This window comes from Fulmarus glacialis, unplaced genomic scaffold (genome assembly GCF_000690835.1).
Source record: "Fulmarus glacialis isolate BGI_N327 unplaced genomic scaffold, ASM69083v1 scaffold14324, whole genome shotgun sequence".
NCBI lineage: Eukaryota > Metazoa > Chordata > Aves > Procellariiformes > Procellariidae > Fulmarus > Fulmarus glacialis.
In genome coordinates this window covers 80,912-100,570 of record NW_009206224.1, presented here as the reverse complement: position 1 = coordinate 100,570, position 19,659 = coordinate 80,912, and the positions used below count along the sequence as shown (strand labels likewise).

Here is a 19,659-nt window from a genome sequence, read left to right as displayed (position 1 = left end):
CCCCCAAGAACACGGTTCCTTTACTCTGGTTAGTGGTTAGTATTTGTTACTTACATACTGAACTGATGGTTTATTTGAGTACAAGAAACTTACAAAAACTATTAAACCTCAGGGTATACTTTTGGCAACATTCCGCTGAACACAATTACTATTTTTGAAAATTTAGGTGGAAGCTTTATACAACTCATTGAACATCAGTCATAGTTGACTGTAAAAAGGTTTCACAGGACAAGCCCTGCATAAGCCCTTTCTGCAATGCAAAGTTCACCCTTGTACATTTTGCAATAATGCCTACAAAAAAAAAGATGGCATTCAGAGTCATCTTTTTGCTTCTTTATTGAGCAAAAAATACATGCTGTAAAGTAAGTGTCGTAAGTAATGGATGTGTGCATAAAAAGGGTAAGAATTTAAACAAGACAGCTTTTGCTTCATTTTCTACATCTCATTTTATTGAATTCCCCGTATCTTTTTATATCTCAGTAGACAAAGCATAAAACCCCCTCTCTTATTACCAGAAAGATAAGAAGTAAAACCACCCTAAAATTTCTACTCCTCTTACTTCCTCCCCACCTTTGTGAGAAAGGCCTTTCCAATATAATTCAAGCAAAAAAATTACATTAAAGGACAGACAGCTTTTCTATTTCACTTAAGTATTCCCTGCAAAAAAGTTCTAAAAATCTAAACACTGGACGAAATAGTATAATGTAACATTGTAGTTGAGCTGTCCTTCACATCTATGCTGCACTAGCATTTTCTTACTCTTGCTGTTACTCTCCCAGTAAAAATTATACAGATTTTAATACTGAAGTAATAAAGTCTTCCTGTGAAATGCACACTGTCTATCAATGCCACTTGTACATAACAAACTGTCAGAAAAAAAATAAAGCTAAGCGAGGACACATGCCATGTGAACACAGATGAAATAGGCAAAAAGTCCAAAGAAAAGGCTTCTTGAGAGAAAGCTGGAATATTATTGAGTAATTTTTAGGGAGAGATTGTTACTAGTAATGTATATGTATTACATTAAACAAACTATTTATGCTCACAGGCTTGCATTGAAGAACTGACAAATCATTTGAACTTAATAGTGACTACTAGGCTAAGCTGAAAGAATCACCTAAGCTATGTTTGCACTTCAAGACCTTTTATTTTGTTTTGTTTTTTAAATTTCATGTGTTTTAGAATTGTAACACTGCAATTTTACCTTAGCTTTGGCTCTTTGCACTACAAGTAATTCAAAGGAAACTCGTGTCCAAATCAACATACAGTTAAAAATTACTGGCTATATAGAAGACACACAGAATTTAAGCCCAATGCTTCAGAGAGCTTTAACCTCTCTAATGAACTGTTGCTATGCTTTTTGAGTACACACTACCACTTACCTAAAAGTCTGCACCTGAATAGGCTCCTTCTGATTTTGCCCACGCAACTGGTATATTTCTTTTGATGCTTTCTTTAGCATCTTTTCAGCTGCTTGCTCTTGGTGATGTTCAAATTTGGTCTGTCTGGTCTGAAAACAAGAATATAATGCTTAAAACGGTCATGTGAATAAATAAAACACAAGAATACCCAGGTTAGAATAATGGATTTTTTTCCCACTCACCACAGGAAAAGCACGCAAGTACACTGTCTGAAATAGCTCATCATTTAAGAACTATAAAATTCGAAAGACTGATAGTGTTGTTTCATTTCTTAACGTTCTTCAGACAGATATGTATTAAATTAATGAAATTTACTGCACATAGATCTGTCAAACAAGACCTTAAAATAAATTTAGGCTCACTCTTCATCTCTGATAGTCCAATGGCAATTTCGCTTGTAGCACAGTTTTTGCCACTTTTTGCCTATAACTTCCTTCTCCAAGAAAAGGAAAATATCACATACTTAGGGAACATTCCAAACACTAGTAAAAATTGAAATATCAAATCAGCAAAATTTCTTTCAAAGATCAGAAGTAAGGAAATTATTAAAGTTCCAATAATAAATATCCAAAACAAAAAAACCCCAAACCAAAACAAAAAAGTGCCACTGGCAAATAGTGCCAGTAATTGTCTCAAATAAATAGGCAGTTTGGTAATAATCAATGCAATAATTTTTATTGTGCTAACTTCAAGAATATAGAAGCAACATTCATTGTTTGAAGTTCTGTAAAAACAGCTCTTCAGACATCTTGTCACGATCAAGAAATCTTGAAACCAGAAGTTTCTGAACATGTTGAGTGCTCATCTCACGTTACCATACCTGCCTTTCTGCTTCCTTCAACAAGTTTCGGAATCGCTCATCCCGAAGGACCCAGTGGGGTAGATCTGTCTGCCCTCTGAGTTGGGCATCTTCCAGACGCTGTCTCAACTCTCTTAAAACACATATCTCCTCATTCAGCTGTCTCTGTCTAGTTCTGGATGCCTGGAGATCCAGCTCCAGGTCTAAGGATGTCCTTGCCATAAGCTCAGCCAACGATGATCTGCAGGACTGCTGAGTTATTAGGATTCAAATAAAATGCACAATATATTACTCTCAACATGGTATACTGGTCTGTCTTTAGCTATATAGAGCATACATTTTCTCTACTTACTTCACACACACAGTTTTTCTGACACAGTTTTGGAAAGATTATTTATATCCCACAGTGAAAGGCTAACTAGCTGTAGGGGTTTTCTGTACCATACACAAACTTTTTCAATTAATGCTTTCTACTACCTCCTTTTACAGTCTCCTTTTGGCTTATAAATACTTAATTAATTTAAGTTTATGGACTAAACTTTCATGTTATGATGATAATAAAAGGGATGCAACATGAAAAACCAAGCCATGATGTCAGAAAATACTGTACTGAGCAAGATTCCCCTTAAAGGGCTTTATACAATACCAGTTTTAAGATACATTCTGAATGAAAATGGTAGGCATGGCTGTCTACTTGCCTACACCAGCAAGAAATTGACTTCTGCTGACCAGGCTAACTGTATGCAATTTATATACAAGGCATTAATGCCATACCTGCCCTTCTCTGCCCACTTGTTCTGCAGCATGTGGGGTGGCATGGGGGCGAAAGGAGAGCTTAGCCTATTCATTCCTGAATACGTGGGCCTCAAATACTATAGTTTGCTAGGCTGCACGGGAGGGGAGCTGGATGTTTTACTGTCACATTCACACACACACTTCTCTGGGCCTGCACTCTGCATCATAAACCAGATTTTAAAGATTTACCAAAGCTTACATCTAAATCAATACAAATTCAGTCCCCATTAAAGTAATTTTTGTCTGCCATGCTTTTTTTTTTCCTCCTCAGTAATTGTTCACAACTATATTTCACTTCTCTACGTCTACCTTTTAGCTTAAAAAACCCAAACCAAACCCAGAACACGCACCCCTCTCCCAATGACATTACAGAAGCTTTATACATTTCCTGAAAACATCAGAATGTACCTGTAGACATCTAAAGCTTAGGTATAAAAGTACCAGTGTTCTAGCAACTTAGTGAAAAGTAAAAACCAGTTTCCTAGGTATACCTGCTTATAACGTAGAGTACGCCTCTCCAATGTATTCCGGACAAAAGGGGACTTTCTTGGCAGAGTTGAACTGTCACTGTCACTGCGATACAGCTGATTAGAAAAGATATTGAAAATACCGGTTGCTTATAAGGTCGTCTACATTAAGAAATCTGGGTTTTTTTTTTTTTCTTTTGCTTTTGAGATTTATTTTTAAAAATGCACTGAACCTGTATTGTTTTAAGCAACTGATTTTTTTCAGCTTTAGTTAGTTATAAAAATTTATATATAATAGTGCTTATACTGTATAGTTACAATAATTCAAGAAAACTTCAAAATCATCCATGTTTTACAGCTAAGTTTCATCAAGCATTCCACTAAATATCCAATGTAACACAATGTAACCTAAAAAAAGGGGAAGGGGAGAGTTAAAGGCAATAATATTTCTTCCTAAAGCATTTACTGTCACGGGCACAAACAATACAGTCTTCCGCTTTTTTCCCCTCTATGTTTTTAAGAAAATGCAGATTAAGTGAGGGTGTTTAACAATAGTTTCCTTTCTGCACTATCTTTGTTCTGGTGTGGGAGGGTGTTTTACTCATATTCCTTATATCATAAACAGGTACAGAATTCAGAAATCAAACTGAAGAATTTGAAGGGGGTCTATAGATGCACTGCGTGCAATGTAAACAAGAGAGCAAAAACCAGGAGATCCTTGGTTTAGGAAAAAGCATAAAAATTAAAAATCATTACTGCATTTTCAAACTCAGGCTCTCAAAAGCTTATGAAAGAGTACAATTAAAGCTATGTGCATTCTACCAATATTGCAAAATCAATACCCATGTATTGATCTATGATACCGTAAGCCAACTGCTTGTAAGCCTTTTGCCACTGAACATAGCAACCAGCTAACATGAGCTTGAAAACTATTGTGCCGATCCTCAATTACTTGCACCAATGCACTCAGGAATCCTAGGTCCCACTGTAACAGGCATCCTATGACTGACATTCGTGACAGCAACCAGAGTCGTAGGGTTATTGCATAAATATTCTTAAGATTATGCATTCAGCCCCCTTTCCCAAACTTTTAGGTACCTGGAAGTTAAACATGGCTTCTAAGCTAACTGTTTATACACCTCATTAGACAGCATTGTACCTCTGTAAAATCAATCACCCTAGCCTAACATCTAAGGTTGCCAGGGAAAAGAGCTTAATATCTAATTTGTCATAGATTCTTAAATTTTAAATGAAATAAATTCAGGGTTAAACTCTTAAAAAGAGCCAGGGGACCAATTCCCCACTGCAATGTTTAAATTCAATGAAACTGAATAGAAATTATTAATTAGTATTAAAAAGTAGCATATGTTTCTTATAAATGTAATCAAGCCTTAAGAAGAAATTATCAAAAATGTACAAAATACTTGTGTGGAGGCCCTTCCTCCCCCCTTCTTTTTAAGCCTTACTCACTCTGCAAACATATTGACTTCGTGCTCCAGGCGAGAAGGTCTGGGAACGAACAATAGTGCTACTGCGAACAAAAGCAGAACCCCGTGGCCTGCGGCTAGTTCTCTCTTTTGGAAGAATAGCAACTTCTTCAGGAAACAGATCCTCAGTGTTAGTTTCCTTATCCACCTAAAATTTCAATGCAGGAAAATTTTTTTTTCTTCTTATTTTCTCTCTCTCACAGAAAACAATCAGACATTTCAACAATACCAAAAGTAAACAATTTGCCCTGCTAGCTAGGTTCAAGTTTTAATGAACACTGAGAGCAGAGGATGAATCACCTCATTTTTTTAAAAAAGTTTCAAAATTAGGTCGTTCGAAATTATAAGATTACCTTTCAGAAGCCTCTGCTGGAACAGTAACAATTATGAGATGCAGTTATAACGTGAATCATAGCTGCAGAGCACAGAGACTGCATTCAGCATTGGCAATTGGGCATTAACCAAGCTACCACCTGAGCTCCAGACTCAACAGAAGAAAACTGAAATAAGCAAGGTGACTCTGAAGCAAGCAACCACCTTAAAACTGGAGGAAGTCAAATGAAGAGAAGAAACTCAACAAAAGGGAACTGAAAGACTTGAAACAATGATACAAGAACACTAAAATATTCAGAAATACAGAAAACATGCTACTCTAGCAAAGCTTCCAAACTTTAAGATAACTCACTCCTCAATAGGAGGTATGATCTTCCCTAAAGGCAACACAAACGGCTTATGTTCCTCTACTTCAATGGAAGCGTGCTGATTTCAGCTTGTTCAGGATTATTTTCAATGTCTCATATCTTGAATACAAAAGACTTTAAATACATCAGTTTCAGCACAATTGTTCTGAAAATTTCAGCTGTATTTATTGTAACACTGAACCAGCAATGCAAGTCTTAAAACATTAAGCTTCTTTCTTTACAATTCCTTCAAAAATTCCTATTTCTAAGAGCACGGGAATTTGATGATGATCTTTTCTGTTACAATTTCAGGTCAACACAGACATTGATATGAGTGCATATTTACAGATTAGATAAAGGCCACAGGAAAAATAGCTTGCCTTTTGATGTAAAAAATGAATTCTGTCCAGAAATAACCAGCAAACAAGCAAAAAACCCAGCCCTAAAGAAGGCATTTTTAACAACTCAAAAGGCACACCGCTGTCATGAAGGCAGTGCTCATACAGAGTTGTTAATGTCATTTCTGACTCTTTCTCTCCTGATCAATTCAGACTCAAACTCAAGGAGCAGCAGTAACACACTCCGTGTGCGCCAGGCAGCATGGCAGTTTCCATACTGCAGTGTCTTCTCTCCTTACCTTTAGTGGTGGAGGCTGCATTTTTCCAGAACTGTACTGGCCTGCTTGAGTTGCAAACATGTGCCCAGCTAATGAATCCCCGCAAAATGGCTCTGGATAAGGAGGACTAGTCTGGGTGCAATTACTGCATCCACTGTCAACAGATTCTGCTTGCCAACTCCTAAAGTCAGAACATCACAAGAATTTTGTAGGTATTAAAAGAACTCATGCAATTATGTGTCACATTCATTATCCAGGTCAGTTTGTCATTTTAGACTATTATTTTTCCAATAAAAATACAGAATTTTCAAAGGGAGAACATATCCCACTTGCATTTCTGCAGATGCACAAACACACACATTTCATGCTGAAAAAAAAATCACCTTCCCTAATTTTGTTAAAGCATATGTTCTGGTCTTTATAACAATACTAAGAAAGCAACAACAAAAAGAAAAATGCAACTCATGTAACAAACTAGGAGTATTACTAATGATGAAATAGCATTGTCATAAGCCCTGAAATAGTAGGAGCTATGTTGCATGTTCACACCATAAGCATTGCAATACATATCTATCTTTGACAATTTCCCATGTCACCACAAAATTTTTTTTTAATATAGTGCTGTTGCAAACCCATTACAGTTGCCTCCCTAGCAAAGCTTCTGTTTGATATAATGTTTTCCCACTCCCCAAATTCTAAGTCCTCTAAACTCAGTCAGCTATTCAAATACGGTTTTTTCCTGTTTGCACATCATCACATAACAACAGAATTTTATACTTGTAACACTAACAGGGAGCAGATCTCAGAATAAGAACCTGCTGTTTCTCCTGCTGTATTTCAGACTAATCCCATAGTGTAAATACCACTTGGCTGTTTGACGAGGTATTTAAACTACTATTTGTACCTTTCGGATATGGCTTCTGCCTGATCTTCCTTTCTTTCCATCTCCAGGATTTCCTCTTCTGTGTACTCCAGTTTCACTCTCTCTTCTGCCAGCTCTCTCTCCACTGCTTCCAGCTGGGCGGTCGTCCTAGCTAACAGGGCTGTCACTGCATCCTGAAAGGTAAACTAGACTTCAAATAAAACCGTTTGAACAAGCCATTGTGTTTAATGTGTATTATTCAGAGAAAATAAAATAAAAACATAGCCGTTGTATGCTCCTTAAAAAAAACAAACAACAAGCAAACAAACCCCCAGAAAAACCCCACAAACCCAAAACATCTGTCCTGAATCTTAATGATCAAAAAGTACGTGGTGTTCCATGAATGCAACTTCTCACAGAAACCGGGCAGACTTTATCTCACTGTGGAGCATCATCCAGCAAGTTATGTACAAAGAGATCTCTGGAGGTCACCTAGTCTGATGTCCTGCCCAAAGTAAGGACAGCTTCATCAGGTTACCCAGGGCCCGATCAAGGGCTGAAAAATCTCCAACGATGGAAATTGTACGTCGTTTCTTGACAACCTCTTGAAGTGCAATGGCAGAAATTTTTAATGAGTTTTAGTTAATTCAACTGGAAGTGTGCGTACAAACAAACACAAAGTACTATTTCAAGCATCTGTCCAGACGTGATCTAGCTTTTAATTAATCTTTTAAAATCCAGCTCTTGCCACAAGAGCTAAATCAAGGTATCACCTTCTGTGCACCTCAAAAACAAACTGCACCCGAGATAAGATCACAACCACCCACCCAGCAGGTCAAATAAAGTAAACAAAACACTTTTTCAGAGCCATACTGTTTTAACTGTAGTTACATTTCCAGAAGACCGGGGAATACTTTCTTCACACTGGTTTTTGTTCTTTGCTTTCTGGGGGTCTGAACCAGTGAAGATCTGAACAGAATACCAGTGAAGCTGCATCTCACCAGAATTCTCTGCATCAGTCAGGTTTATCTGAGCAATGCCCTGTAAACAACAAAAAGCATTGACCACAATAAGATAAACATACACTGCAGGATAGACACCTTCTCATTTAAAGAGTATTTTACTTATAATGTAAAAACCCCACTTTATCAAATACTAACGGTGTCTCTTAAAAAGAGACAGTTTTGTTCTGTTGTGTTATGATGTCTAAGATACTGAATTTCTTGCCTCTTGCTTACTACCAGAAAGGATCAGAGGAGATATTCAATTTTTTTTAAGTTGAAAAATAAAATTTATATGATTGATGTAGGTATGATAGTTACAGCTGACAACTCTTAATATTTTATTAAAAAAACCTCTCAATTACATATCTGATTTCTGCATTTGCTTAAATTAATATTACTTTAACAATATTACTTTAATCTGTTTTCTTTTGAGAGAACTACATTCTGAGATACCCTTCTGTTCTCTGGTCCTCAGAGACATCTTCCAAAGGGGAAAAAATGTCGTATGAAACAATTTTTTTTTCTGCCTATTTATATCATAAGGTCGTCAAATGGGCCATAAAGCCATTTTTCCACTTTCCAAGAATCCACTCCCAGAATCAGGTGAAAACAGGTTTAACGGAGGCTTCCCACTAAAAGTATTCCCAACTTTAAAGTAGCTCTACTCCATCAGACAGTGCTCATGTAAGAAATTTCCAAGTGGCGTTGACCTAAATGAAAAAGAGTTGTGAGCAAATCCATACTTTTTTTTTTTTTTTAAAAAATCAATTCACTAGCTGGACCTAGTGATGATTTTATATTAGCTAGCCTTAATTACTGCTTTTGGCTTTAACTGGCTATCTCTACAACCTGTTCATTTCCATGCTAATGGACCACATGCTAAGAATGTTTTCATTCATACCACTGGAAAAATCATGTAAAAATTGTTTTCATCTCTCACAAAATAAATAGCTGGATGCAATGATTCTAATTGTAAAGGCAGTAGGAAACGTATACAGAAACTGCATTCAACTTTAAGCAGGTAAAGAAAGAGTTAATTAGAAAATAATTATTAAAAAAAAATCATTGTATTGTTTTTCCAAGATTAATGTTCCCTGGGGCTCTGTTTAAACAGGTGTATAATGGACAATGGAGAAAAGTTTTTGAGACTAACAAAAGAATGTCATATCGGGATACAACATGTTACTGAGAACGTCATTTTACATCAGTATATTGGATGCTACAGAGATGCCTTTTCCTTTATATATAAAATAGAGATGTCTTCTAATTATCTACTTGTTCTGACACAGTGTAAGAAAGAAACATGTACGAATACTCACACTTTTGCATCAGAGTTGGAAAATGCTTAAGGCATGATGGGTTTGGTTTTAGGGGTAGAAGGGAAAGCTGTTTTCCTATCACCAATATTGGAAAAAACGTATGTTGACTCTTAAGATGTCTGACACTCCCCTACACACCACATTTACTGAGCAGCTAAGAAAGCATGCCAAAGAAGCTGTTACCACAAAGTGAATGACTAATTGGGTAGAAAATCACCATCAAACCCAATTAATAATTATCAGTACTGAAAGGACTAATCAATATTTCACCTCCACCTCAAGATTTGGAGCTCGCTCAAAAGGATGAAGAAACCAAAGTGGATCTGCTAAAGGTCTGTCATATGCCTGCTCTGATGCATTTATTAACAACTTGGATGGCAGAATAGTAAAAGCATTTATGAATCTCTCAGTGATGTCAAACAAAGGGATTGTAAAATTTATGAGAAAAGCATCAGAATTTAAAATGATGTTAAAAAATGGGACGGATGTTCTGAAGTAAAAACACGAAATGCAAAAAGACAAGTGTTACACTCAAGAAGAACAATTCAAATAAACTAAGACATGGAGAATAATTGTTTGGTCAGGGCTGTAAAAGATCAGAAACTGGGAGTGAAACAGCAATGCTATGTGATTACAAGAAAGGCAATCGCATTTCTTTGATGTTTTAGCATGATCTATATATGTTAACCGTGGAAAAAAACAACTCCCTTATCTCAACATTGATGAGGCCACCGGGGAAGAAATAAGCCAACTTAAGGAAGCACAGTTTCAGAAAGCTGTAGGAAAACAGAAAAAGATTTTTCAGCAAGGCAGGGCATATGAGTAAAAGGTTGAGGGAATGGAAAGACCATCCCACAAATTTAGTAGATTTACTTCTCTATGTAAGTGAAGCTTAGAACTATTTGCCTGAATATTTATTTCTTTTTTTTTTTCCATTCCCTGTTATGTACAAAAATGTGTTTAACTTAGGATAAACTCCAGCCTGGCTTCTGCATTTAGGAAAGCATTTAACTGGCATAATCTAACTGAAAAGAAAACAGTCATCAAAAACTTAAAAATATATGGAATGATCAAATCGATGGAAAAAACTGTGATCTCAGTGGAAGAGATCTTGAAAGACAATTATAGAGGCCATCACAGCAGTTCCAGAGAGAGGTAGCAAATGATTTCTCAGCTTGAGAAAATGCTTATTTTCAACTTACAACAGAAAAGGGCAATGATCATAATGTTTAAATACATACTTCAATGCACCCACCTTAAGAAACCATGGCATTGTTTCTCTCTTTTTGAGTGGCATTGTTAACTTACCCTAAAGTACGTTACCAACTACCGTAGACAAATATTTCTGACAAAACTACATTAAGACTATGAAAGAGAAAAAATTCCTACCAACATAACCTGAAGGCCTATCATTTTTTGGTAATTCAGTAATAGCAGTTAAAATAAAAGTACCCTAAACTTAGATGCACTTGTGTCAATATAAAGATGCTTTACACTGAAAAAGCTATTTAGCTTCCTAGAGGAACAGGCTATCCCAGTATAAAGCATTTTACACCAATATATCCAGCCCATTCTTGAGCTGCTTTCTCTTTCATTAGGTTGTAGTGCAAAAATGACAAAACTTCCCACTGCGGACAAGACCTTGGGTCCGCTTCTGTCAACATTAAGACCACTGTTTATATAAGATGCTACCCAGTTTTAAAGGTGGATTAACAAACATGCATTCTTGACCAGATTTGCACAAATAAACACTTCTTACCCATAGTCCAGCATGACAGTGAAATGCCTGTACCTCTTAACTACTTTGATAGGCTTAAAAAAAATTTCACTAACCTATTCAAACCCCTCACTGAAATGCTAGCCCACTGACTTCAAAATAGCCAGGACAACAGCCCCAAGGCAGATTTATTTAAGTATATTTACATTTGAAAACAGCTAAATGAAGTTAACATTTAACACATCTAAAGTTAACACACATAACCTATTTAAACAACTGCTACATTTATCTGAATGCATCTACATCAGATGTCTCAATCTGTTTAAAGTAAAAGGTGTAACAGAAACCTGTCTGGACCACTATTATCCTGCAACGAAGTTAAGATTGATGTAACAGTTGTCTTCTTGGACCACTGTTATATAGCAACAAGGGGTTTGTATTGTTATCTTTTTATTAGGAAACTATTTTACTGATACTGATTCATCATGCACACGCTACAGTGCTACGCAGAAACAGAAGTCTTGAGCACACTGTAGCCTAAAACCTGTCAGATAGAAGTCTTTGGGGAAAAGTTTAATTTTTACACAATGCTTTCCCTCTTGCACCAAAATTTAGCAACGGCAGATTTTTCAACTTTCCCCAAAGCAGGCATTTGTAAAAAATGTATTAAATAAAAAAAGAATTAACTCCTTATCTACTAAATCCCGTATCAATAAATGTAAACGTTATATCAATTTTCAATATGCCTCTGCAATGTAACAGTTAAATAACAGTACACACATTACTTTCAACACTGCTTAAAATGCTCCAATTCTCAACCTCTGCTAATGTTGCTAATTATTTCAGAGACTCTATGTAACCTAAAATGCACATATTTCAACTTTTTAAAAATCCCACCTTTCACAGATACTTATGTATTTTTTATTAACACAACCATAATTACGTATGCGAACAGACAAATTAACATACAACTCTATTGGCACTTCTTATGGAAAAATAAAGTCTTCACTTTCTCCTTTCTATCTTAAAAATTGTTCCTCAAGTAACTTTAGTTTCCCATAGCAGAGAGCTTTTAAGTAAAAGGATCACTTACCAACAGTTCTTCTTGTTGCTGATGGTCAACTGAACAGATATACAGCTGCAGTGATTTTAATTTCAAAACACTTGAATGCACGGGGATTCGGAAAACTTCATTAAATATTAACGGAGTTTGGAATTCCAAAGCTCTAGAGCAGTAAGTGGTTGGTGTGCCTGACTCGAGTGGTGGCAAATAAACTCTCACATGACTGGGAACAGCAAAATAGACAAATAGTACAGTTGAGATAAAGAAAGCTATTTTGCATTTTTCAAAATCAAGCTAAGCAAAAACATCAGTGTAACTTCTACATTAATAATCTGCTCTGGAATCTCTTCATTACAGGAATTTACTTTGTATTCTTAACACAGAAGAACTGCAAAGCTGATTTGGAAACCCTTCCTTTTTCTAACTAAAACTAGGATTTTTTCCAACTTGGTGCTTAAGTAGAGTCACCAAGTGGCACTTGAGATATCTGAGGCATCTACATGGGGCTAGCAAGTATGACATAGGATCTATGGGAGAGCTACAGCCTTCCTGAGCAGCAGCAGCTGGAGGCCAGGTGCTCTGCTATGATATTTCAAATGGAAACACATGCCTATGTTTAGGCAATTGAATTGCCCCATGTCACTGATCCATTTCTTCCTTCCACCCACTAAGCACACCCCCCTTCAGAAATTCAGCACAAAAGAACAGCAAAAGAAGCCTACAATCATTGCATCCACTTGCCATCTTAAAAAACACATTTAAATATCTGATACCATCTCATTTGAGACTCCAAGCTTCAATTCAAAATCCAACCATTTTAATCTGACAGAAGGCAGCAGAGCTACTTAGAGAAGTGTTTCTGTGTTCTCCCTGTCCTGACTGCTTGTCCAGCCCCTGCAATATCCTATTTTTTGCCATACTTTCCCCTATGCCAGAAAACAGCTTCATACAACTGTATTGTGAACCAGATTAGAAAACTTATCTGGGTTAAAAAGCTAACCTAGCAAAAATAAGGCTTAAGAATTAAAAAAATCCAGCTCAGAGGCTCACTCAAGTTTACTACACAGCTGCATGAACTTACGCACCACCAGAGAGGGGTTGACACTGACAGACAAGTAAATAATTAGAGGACAACTGGAAGAGCTCTTTATGGTGGAACTGCAGTGCTGCAGTGTGGAGCATCAGTTAGCTTAAACAGCTTTACATGCCGTAAAAAGAGAGCAATCCAACTCCTCCATTCATCAGCTGCTGCAGGTAACCTTGCCCCCTCTGCCCCCAGTAACTCTGATTCAATGAACGTACAGTTGCGTGGAGGAATTCATTAAACCAGCTAAAAGCTTTTTCTGGTTTTCGTAAGATAAACTTCTTTTTTGACCAGTCAAACCAACTGATTTACCATGCAGCCATGCAACTGATTGATTCCAGCACAAGTGGTTAACAAAGAAGGATGGAACAGAACTGCCTTTTTGAGAGCCACTTAGATGCCTGATTGCCTTGATGACAATGTCCAACAAACCCTCTGGAGTCTTTTTTTTTTACCTTGCTGACTGTACTTGACTTTCTTCAGCTGACATTTATTTTTCTAATTACAAGGCAACATGGCTGAGTACTACTCAATACTCACATTTTTGCCCTACAGCATGCCCTTGCACTCACACTGAAAACAAAGCAAAAGACTGACACTGATGCACTCACCGATATGAAGAATTTCCACTAAAGGTTTCCAGAGTTAGCAAGATCAAGTGTTCTCAATAAAGATCAACTCATTCAGTGAGATGTACGTCAATTTAACAACTCCCACAGAATGACTTATATTACAGTACAGCAATGTTATCACACTTCCATTTTCCACAGTTTTCAAACAACGTCTCCCAGAGATCAAGATCAACAATTTTAACAGGTCAAATTTCTTTAAAATATGTTAAGATACATATCACTAGATAAGACTGTGTTTTATGGCAACATTGCCATTATTTAAAAAACATTTATTAGAATAAACTAAGCAATGTTCTATGTAATGCGATACGGAATTTGAAAAAGTAGCACAGGCCGACAAGAGGTTAAAAAATTCAATTGTTTGTACTGATTCTCAGCTAGTATTTCTTTTAAAATTATCTTTGAAAGGTGTTTCACATACATTCAAGGAGAGCTGTCATGGCCACAAAAACCTGCAGATGTCCTCTTTATTTATTTATTTATTTATTTATTTTTGGTTAAGATAAAGGGCAAGGTATCTCTCTGATTAATATAGATGTTATTTGAGAAAACTACACTAAGCTTATTCTGGGATACATCACAGATAACCTGTAGAGAAGTTGTACAGGAAATAATATTTCTGGAATACTGCAAATAATGTAGACAGCTTTTGGGCCAGAAGGCATGGGGTGATGGAAGCATGACTTTGATGTTTTTGAACAAACTTTCCTGTGCATAATAAATACATAAGAACATGGGTCATTAGAGACTAAGCTTGTTACCTGACCATTATGACAAAGGTTCTATAAAAGGGACACTTTGTGTCCATAAAATTAACACTATCCTCATGTAAACTAAGACATACCATCTTCTCCAGAAATGGCTTAATTTTGCATGAAAGCAAACAAGTTTATGGTATTTACAATTGTGGTACAAAACAATCAATGATCAGACTTTGAGTGAAATTTAAGCTTACATTTTGCAGTTTTCTTTAACAACTAGACTAGTAAAGTTCTTCAGCTGTAATACATGGACTAACAGACATTCACTTCCACTGTCATGCCTGGAAAATAAATTTCCTGTGTTAGTCACCAAGCATCAACACTTTGCTTAAGAGATAGAGATGAAAGACTAAAAAGATTTTAAGAATGTAAAAGAACCTTTTGCTGTTAAACAAATCTCTTAAATCAGTTTGAATCAAAAGCAATTACAGATATCACACTCTCATAACAGAACATTATTAATGATATTAGCTACAGTAACAAAGTTGTCAGAACTAAGAGAATTAAACATTATTCAGTTTGAAAAGAATAATATTCCCTACTGTGACTCTGGATAGTGAACAGGTTTTATAAAATATATTCCTTGGTTTAAACAGTTCCACCACATGCATATGTGTGTGTGTGTGCGTGCGCATATGTAACGCATCAGTTACATTAGACAAATCAGTCTGCATTATTTTCATGAGTTAATAAAAATAAATAAAAAATTCTACTCTTTCACATCAGCATGAATTTTGAAATGGAACTAACAAACCTGTTGAAATTTGAAAACTCCCAATCTTCGGAATTAGTTTTCCAAGGGGTGGAGACGATTCTGGAGGACTAAGATATGACATCCTGCCTTGCACTGCTATAATCTGCCTTTCCCCGTGCTACTCCCACTACTAACAATAGTATGCTCTAAGCACAGGACTTCGAAGCTGTATTTGGGAGCTGTATTTGTATTTGTGTCTCTTCACCTGTGACTTTCTTAAGGTAATCCTCCTTTATCTGGCATAAAAAATCAGATCTCGCACACAGAGACGTATCCTTATATCCATACACTCATTAATGGCCCAGACAATGAAAATGCTATTGAAAGAAGTAACGAAGGCCCTTTTACCAGCCAGCATTGAAAGGACGCTGAATGAACTGTGGTTAAGGCACATCCCCAGCAGAAAGTAGCATGTGATGACTAATCTGTATATCCACTAAACTTTGGCTTTCAGTTCAGAAACTTCTTAAAACTATCCACTGCATTTAAGTTTATTAAAAAGTTAAAAACCAAACCCAAGAAAACAAGTGAGCAATTCCTGCCGAGTTGACTGGGAGAAAGAGTAGTAACACTACTTACAGAAAACCAACATGTATTTGCGGTTCTTCACTACTGACAGCATCACCATAAACAGGCTCTTCCAGATCTTCATTCCTGCAGGAACAGAAAGTACTGTAAACTACATACTGACCCAAGCTGTTAAAATATAATGAAACGAACATTTATTTTGTGATTTATGAATATAAGCAATTGTTTGGTAATACAGGAGGGACTGGTAATACAGAAGGGATTAAGAAGGGATTACGGTTGGACTTGATGATTTTACGGTTGGACTCGATGATCTTAAAGATCTTTTTCAACCTAAATGATTCTATGATTCTATAAGGTATCTATTTAAAAACACACAGCAGTAGTAATTCAAAATTTTAAAAAATGAGTTTTTAGAATACCTTTTTCAAGATATTTAGGGTAGTTTATTTAGTCTGTCTTCTATTTCTCTTTAGCATCCTCAAAATCTTATCTTCTTCCCAGTTACTGTTTATTGTGTTAAAACAATTGTATAAAATAACACATCTTTAACCATCCTTCAATCACTTGGCCAACCTACACATTTTTAGATTTTCAGCAGTTCATGTATTTCTTCCTTGCAGTTATACTTTTATCATATGCTACTCAGAATTGTAAGTCACAGTCTGTATAATTTTATTTTGTTACAGATGGTTGAAATAAAATTACTGATTTGTGACTAATAAGCTGAGAAAACTATCTTCCAAGGAAGAAGTATATGGTGTTAAAATGTTAGAGACAATACAGTGAAAGGGACTTGGCACTTGTGAAGATGTAAACAGAACTGGATGTAAAAAGCTTCTTTCCTTTAAAATTTGCAACCTAATATTCTTACATTATTAAGAATTAGCAATTGAAAACATATTCAGAAATTTACAATGAATTCTTTCAGACTGTGTGGTAGAACAGGAATATTTCCAGTTTACTATGCATTTATACACCTGACCTTTTGCTTAAAGCTTCAAACACGCCACTGTCACTAGCCAGTGAATGATCTGAGAGACATGCTGAAACTCGCCTGGCTCTCCTCTCCGATCTTCTACCACTGTCTCCTCGCAGAGTTACAGCTGTCATGGAGAAAAAGTGGAGACAACATCAGCTCAAGGCAATCTCTTAAAAATTAAACAAGAAACATGTATTGTATCAAAACTAGTGGCAAAACAGTTGGCACACACACAGTTCATTGCTTTTTCATCTAACTTTAAGTTAAAAACCTAGAATACAATCGACCGGAGATTTTCTGTGGGAGAATTAAGGAAGGAAGTTTGTGGCTAATTTCTCTCCGACAAGACTAAGTATAAACGAATTACATTGTTATTAAATGCTTTTCTGGTAGAATAATCCCTCCTGGAGGAAGACTTACATTAATTCAACATATGTACACATGATATCCTCAACTTTTAAGATTTACCTACTGAATACACAATAGGCTGAAAACAAACACAGAGACTAATTCTTTTAAGAAGTTATCTGATAACACAATGTGAGGTTTTGTTCTCATTTGTTTCCTAATACAAAGTCTCAAAGCATACTGTTTATACCATCGCATAATAGCAGCTTTTATTTACAGTCTGAGAGGCTTTATCAAAAAGAACCAGCGCTTTCCAACTCACTCAGACCACTGTTGTTTCAAATTCTTGGTGAATGACTTTGAAAACTGACTGGGGGAGGAGGAAGCAATATTCAAACCCCTCTTTCACCCTTCCCCGAATCACCAGTAACACCATAAATAGTGACTCAGCAATCATTTTCATGTTGTAAGCCTATCAACAAAAATGATATTATACATCAGGTTTTGCACAGGCAAGTAGGTATAGCAGCTACCAATCCTTTTAAGGCACGTGCACAAGTGGTAATGCTCAAGAATTGTATGGGTAAGGTTTCGACACTTCAATGACAGCTCCTAACTTGAGGTTGTTTTCTTTTGCGTCCTAGAGAGAACCATTAAACAGACTTGTAGAAGTGCAGTTTCTTCACTGTGCACTGAAGAATTTTAGCCAACTTTCCCCCCATTTTCTTAAGGCGTAATGACTGTCCTCAAAGCAGAAAAGCAACAGCAAAGAGGTGCCACTTCAAAGGTAGGGAAGCATTTATTTGTTTCTACCCATGCTCAGAAACTTAAAACAGACAGCATGGAAGTATTCCCAGTTTTCACAGACGGCACTTGGAGTGACACTGCACATCACACTGGAGGCAAGCACCAGCTGACGTTTACTGCTTACTACCCCTGACTAAGGATGAAACGTGCCTTACTCTAAGTAACAACTTGTTAAGTATCTCTGTTACACGTTATCTTAAGGCATCAAAAATAAAAGACTGGTACCTAAACAGTAAGTGTCCTTCAGCAGAGCGCCAGCCAACGGCCTGAGCTCCACCTGTAGAGCCCAGCTGAGGTACGGACAATTGAGCCACCCCTCTGCATGGGACCCCCATGTCACCTCCCACCCAAGCACCACCAGCACAGGACATCAGGACCTGAAGTTCGATTAAAAATCCCCCAGATTAATACAACCACGTCATTGCTGTCAACAGAAGGTCTGGCTAAGGTTAGCTTTAGCCCACTGTGGGACTGGCAGACAGGATGCACTGAGCCTGGCAATCCTGCGCCAGCCCAAGGTACGTTCCTTTTATCAGGGCACCAACAGCACAAAATCCCAAAAGATATTCCAAAAACCACAGGGTCCTGTTTGGAGCTAAAATTCCCTGGTTCTGTCCCAGAATGTCCCAAAAACCAAAAAAGATGTCCCATAAACTGGACAGAGCTAGTTCTCTGTCCTTTTGGATCCATAAGTAGTCCTCTCCAAATTCAATGAAGGATTTAGCCATCTTCAGCTATGCAGCGAATTTATCTGCTGACCAGGGACATCCCAATCTGCATTTGTCTCTGTGCTTGGCGAGAAGCACCCTTCCCCCCCACCCCCAATTACAGCATCCCACCCTTATTGTATATCACACATTGTGCAGAGTTACTCATTTCATCCTCACTACAAATGAGAGCCAAGTTCAAGCTAGCTCACAGAAAGCAAAGAACCATGTTCTCCTCCATATCACTTGGACAAAGTGGTGGGTTTGGTTTTTTGGGGGTTTGGGGTTTCTTTTTTTCAAGAACTTTTCATTTGGTGAGCCCACCTCTGAGTTCTGTCACTGGTATTTATGCAGAATCAAAACTAGCACTCTGTAGAGACATCTTTTAATATGAAAGTTTCCCAATAATTTTACATCACTGGAAAGAGGCTGAACTTCACAAAAGTGTATAAATTTTGTGTGAAAGTGCTTCTATAATTTCTGTACTAATTTCAACAAGTTACACTAGGATTACTTCCTTTTGTAAGAGCCTTTGGCTCACCCCTCTATGTGAGCACTTTGTACAGATGTAGCAGACAAAGACCTCATGGGCTCTCTCCTTGGAGGTTCATGTTCCCAATTTGTCTGGAAGGAAAAATTGGTCTGAAGCACCAATATAATGTCATGAAAAACTGACATGTTACAACAATGTTGTAACTTGACAATGATTTGCCTGCTGCCTGCAGGCCATGGAAACATTTGATAACATCTGGACAATCCCAGCAAATTTGGGAGAGATGCAAACACCAAAACATGCCCTTGACTAGGAAAAAAAAAAAGTCAGCAG

The 19,659-nt window shown here is 36.9% G+C and overlaps 1 protein-coding gene across 2 annotated transcripts in view; it reads right to left on the bottom strand.

The window, feature by feature from the left end:
* Positions 1 to 1,378: 1,378 nt before the first annotated feature.
* The window catches only part of WWC3 (WWC family member 3), a 61,399-nt gene continuing 43,118 nt past the window's right edge, over positions 1,379 to 19,659 (bottom strand). The window contains exons 11-21 of one of the 2 annotated variants that reach the window (XM_009575674.1): positions 16,975 to 17,095; positions 16,041 to 16,115; positions 14,902 to 14,988; positions 12,261 to 12,453; positions 8,001 to 8,168; positions 7,170 to 7,321; positions 6,287 to 6,446; positions 4,953 to 5,117; positions 3,507 to 3,599; positions 2,242 to 2,472; positions 1,379 to 1,510 (exon numbers count right to left, since the gene is read on the bottom strand). In XM_009575674.1, coding sequence (XP_009573969.1) covers positions 1,379 to 1,510; positions 2,242 to 2,472; positions 3,507 to 3,599; positions 4,953 to 5,117; positions 6,287 to 6,446; positions 7,170 to 7,321; positions 8,001 to 8,168; positions 12,261 to 12,453; positions 14,902 to 14,988; positions 16,041 to 16,115; positions 16,975 to 17,095 — 1,577 coding nt within the window. The remainder of the gene's footprint in view (positions 1,511 to 2,241; positions 2,473 to 3,506; positions 3,600 to 4,952; positions 5,118 to 6,286; positions 6,447 to 7,169; positions 7,322 to 8,000; positions 8,169 to 12,260; positions 12,454 to 14,901; positions 14,989 to 16,040; positions 16,116 to 16,974; positions 17,096 to 19,659) is intronic. The other variant, XM_009575675.1, reaches the window with a different exon arrangement.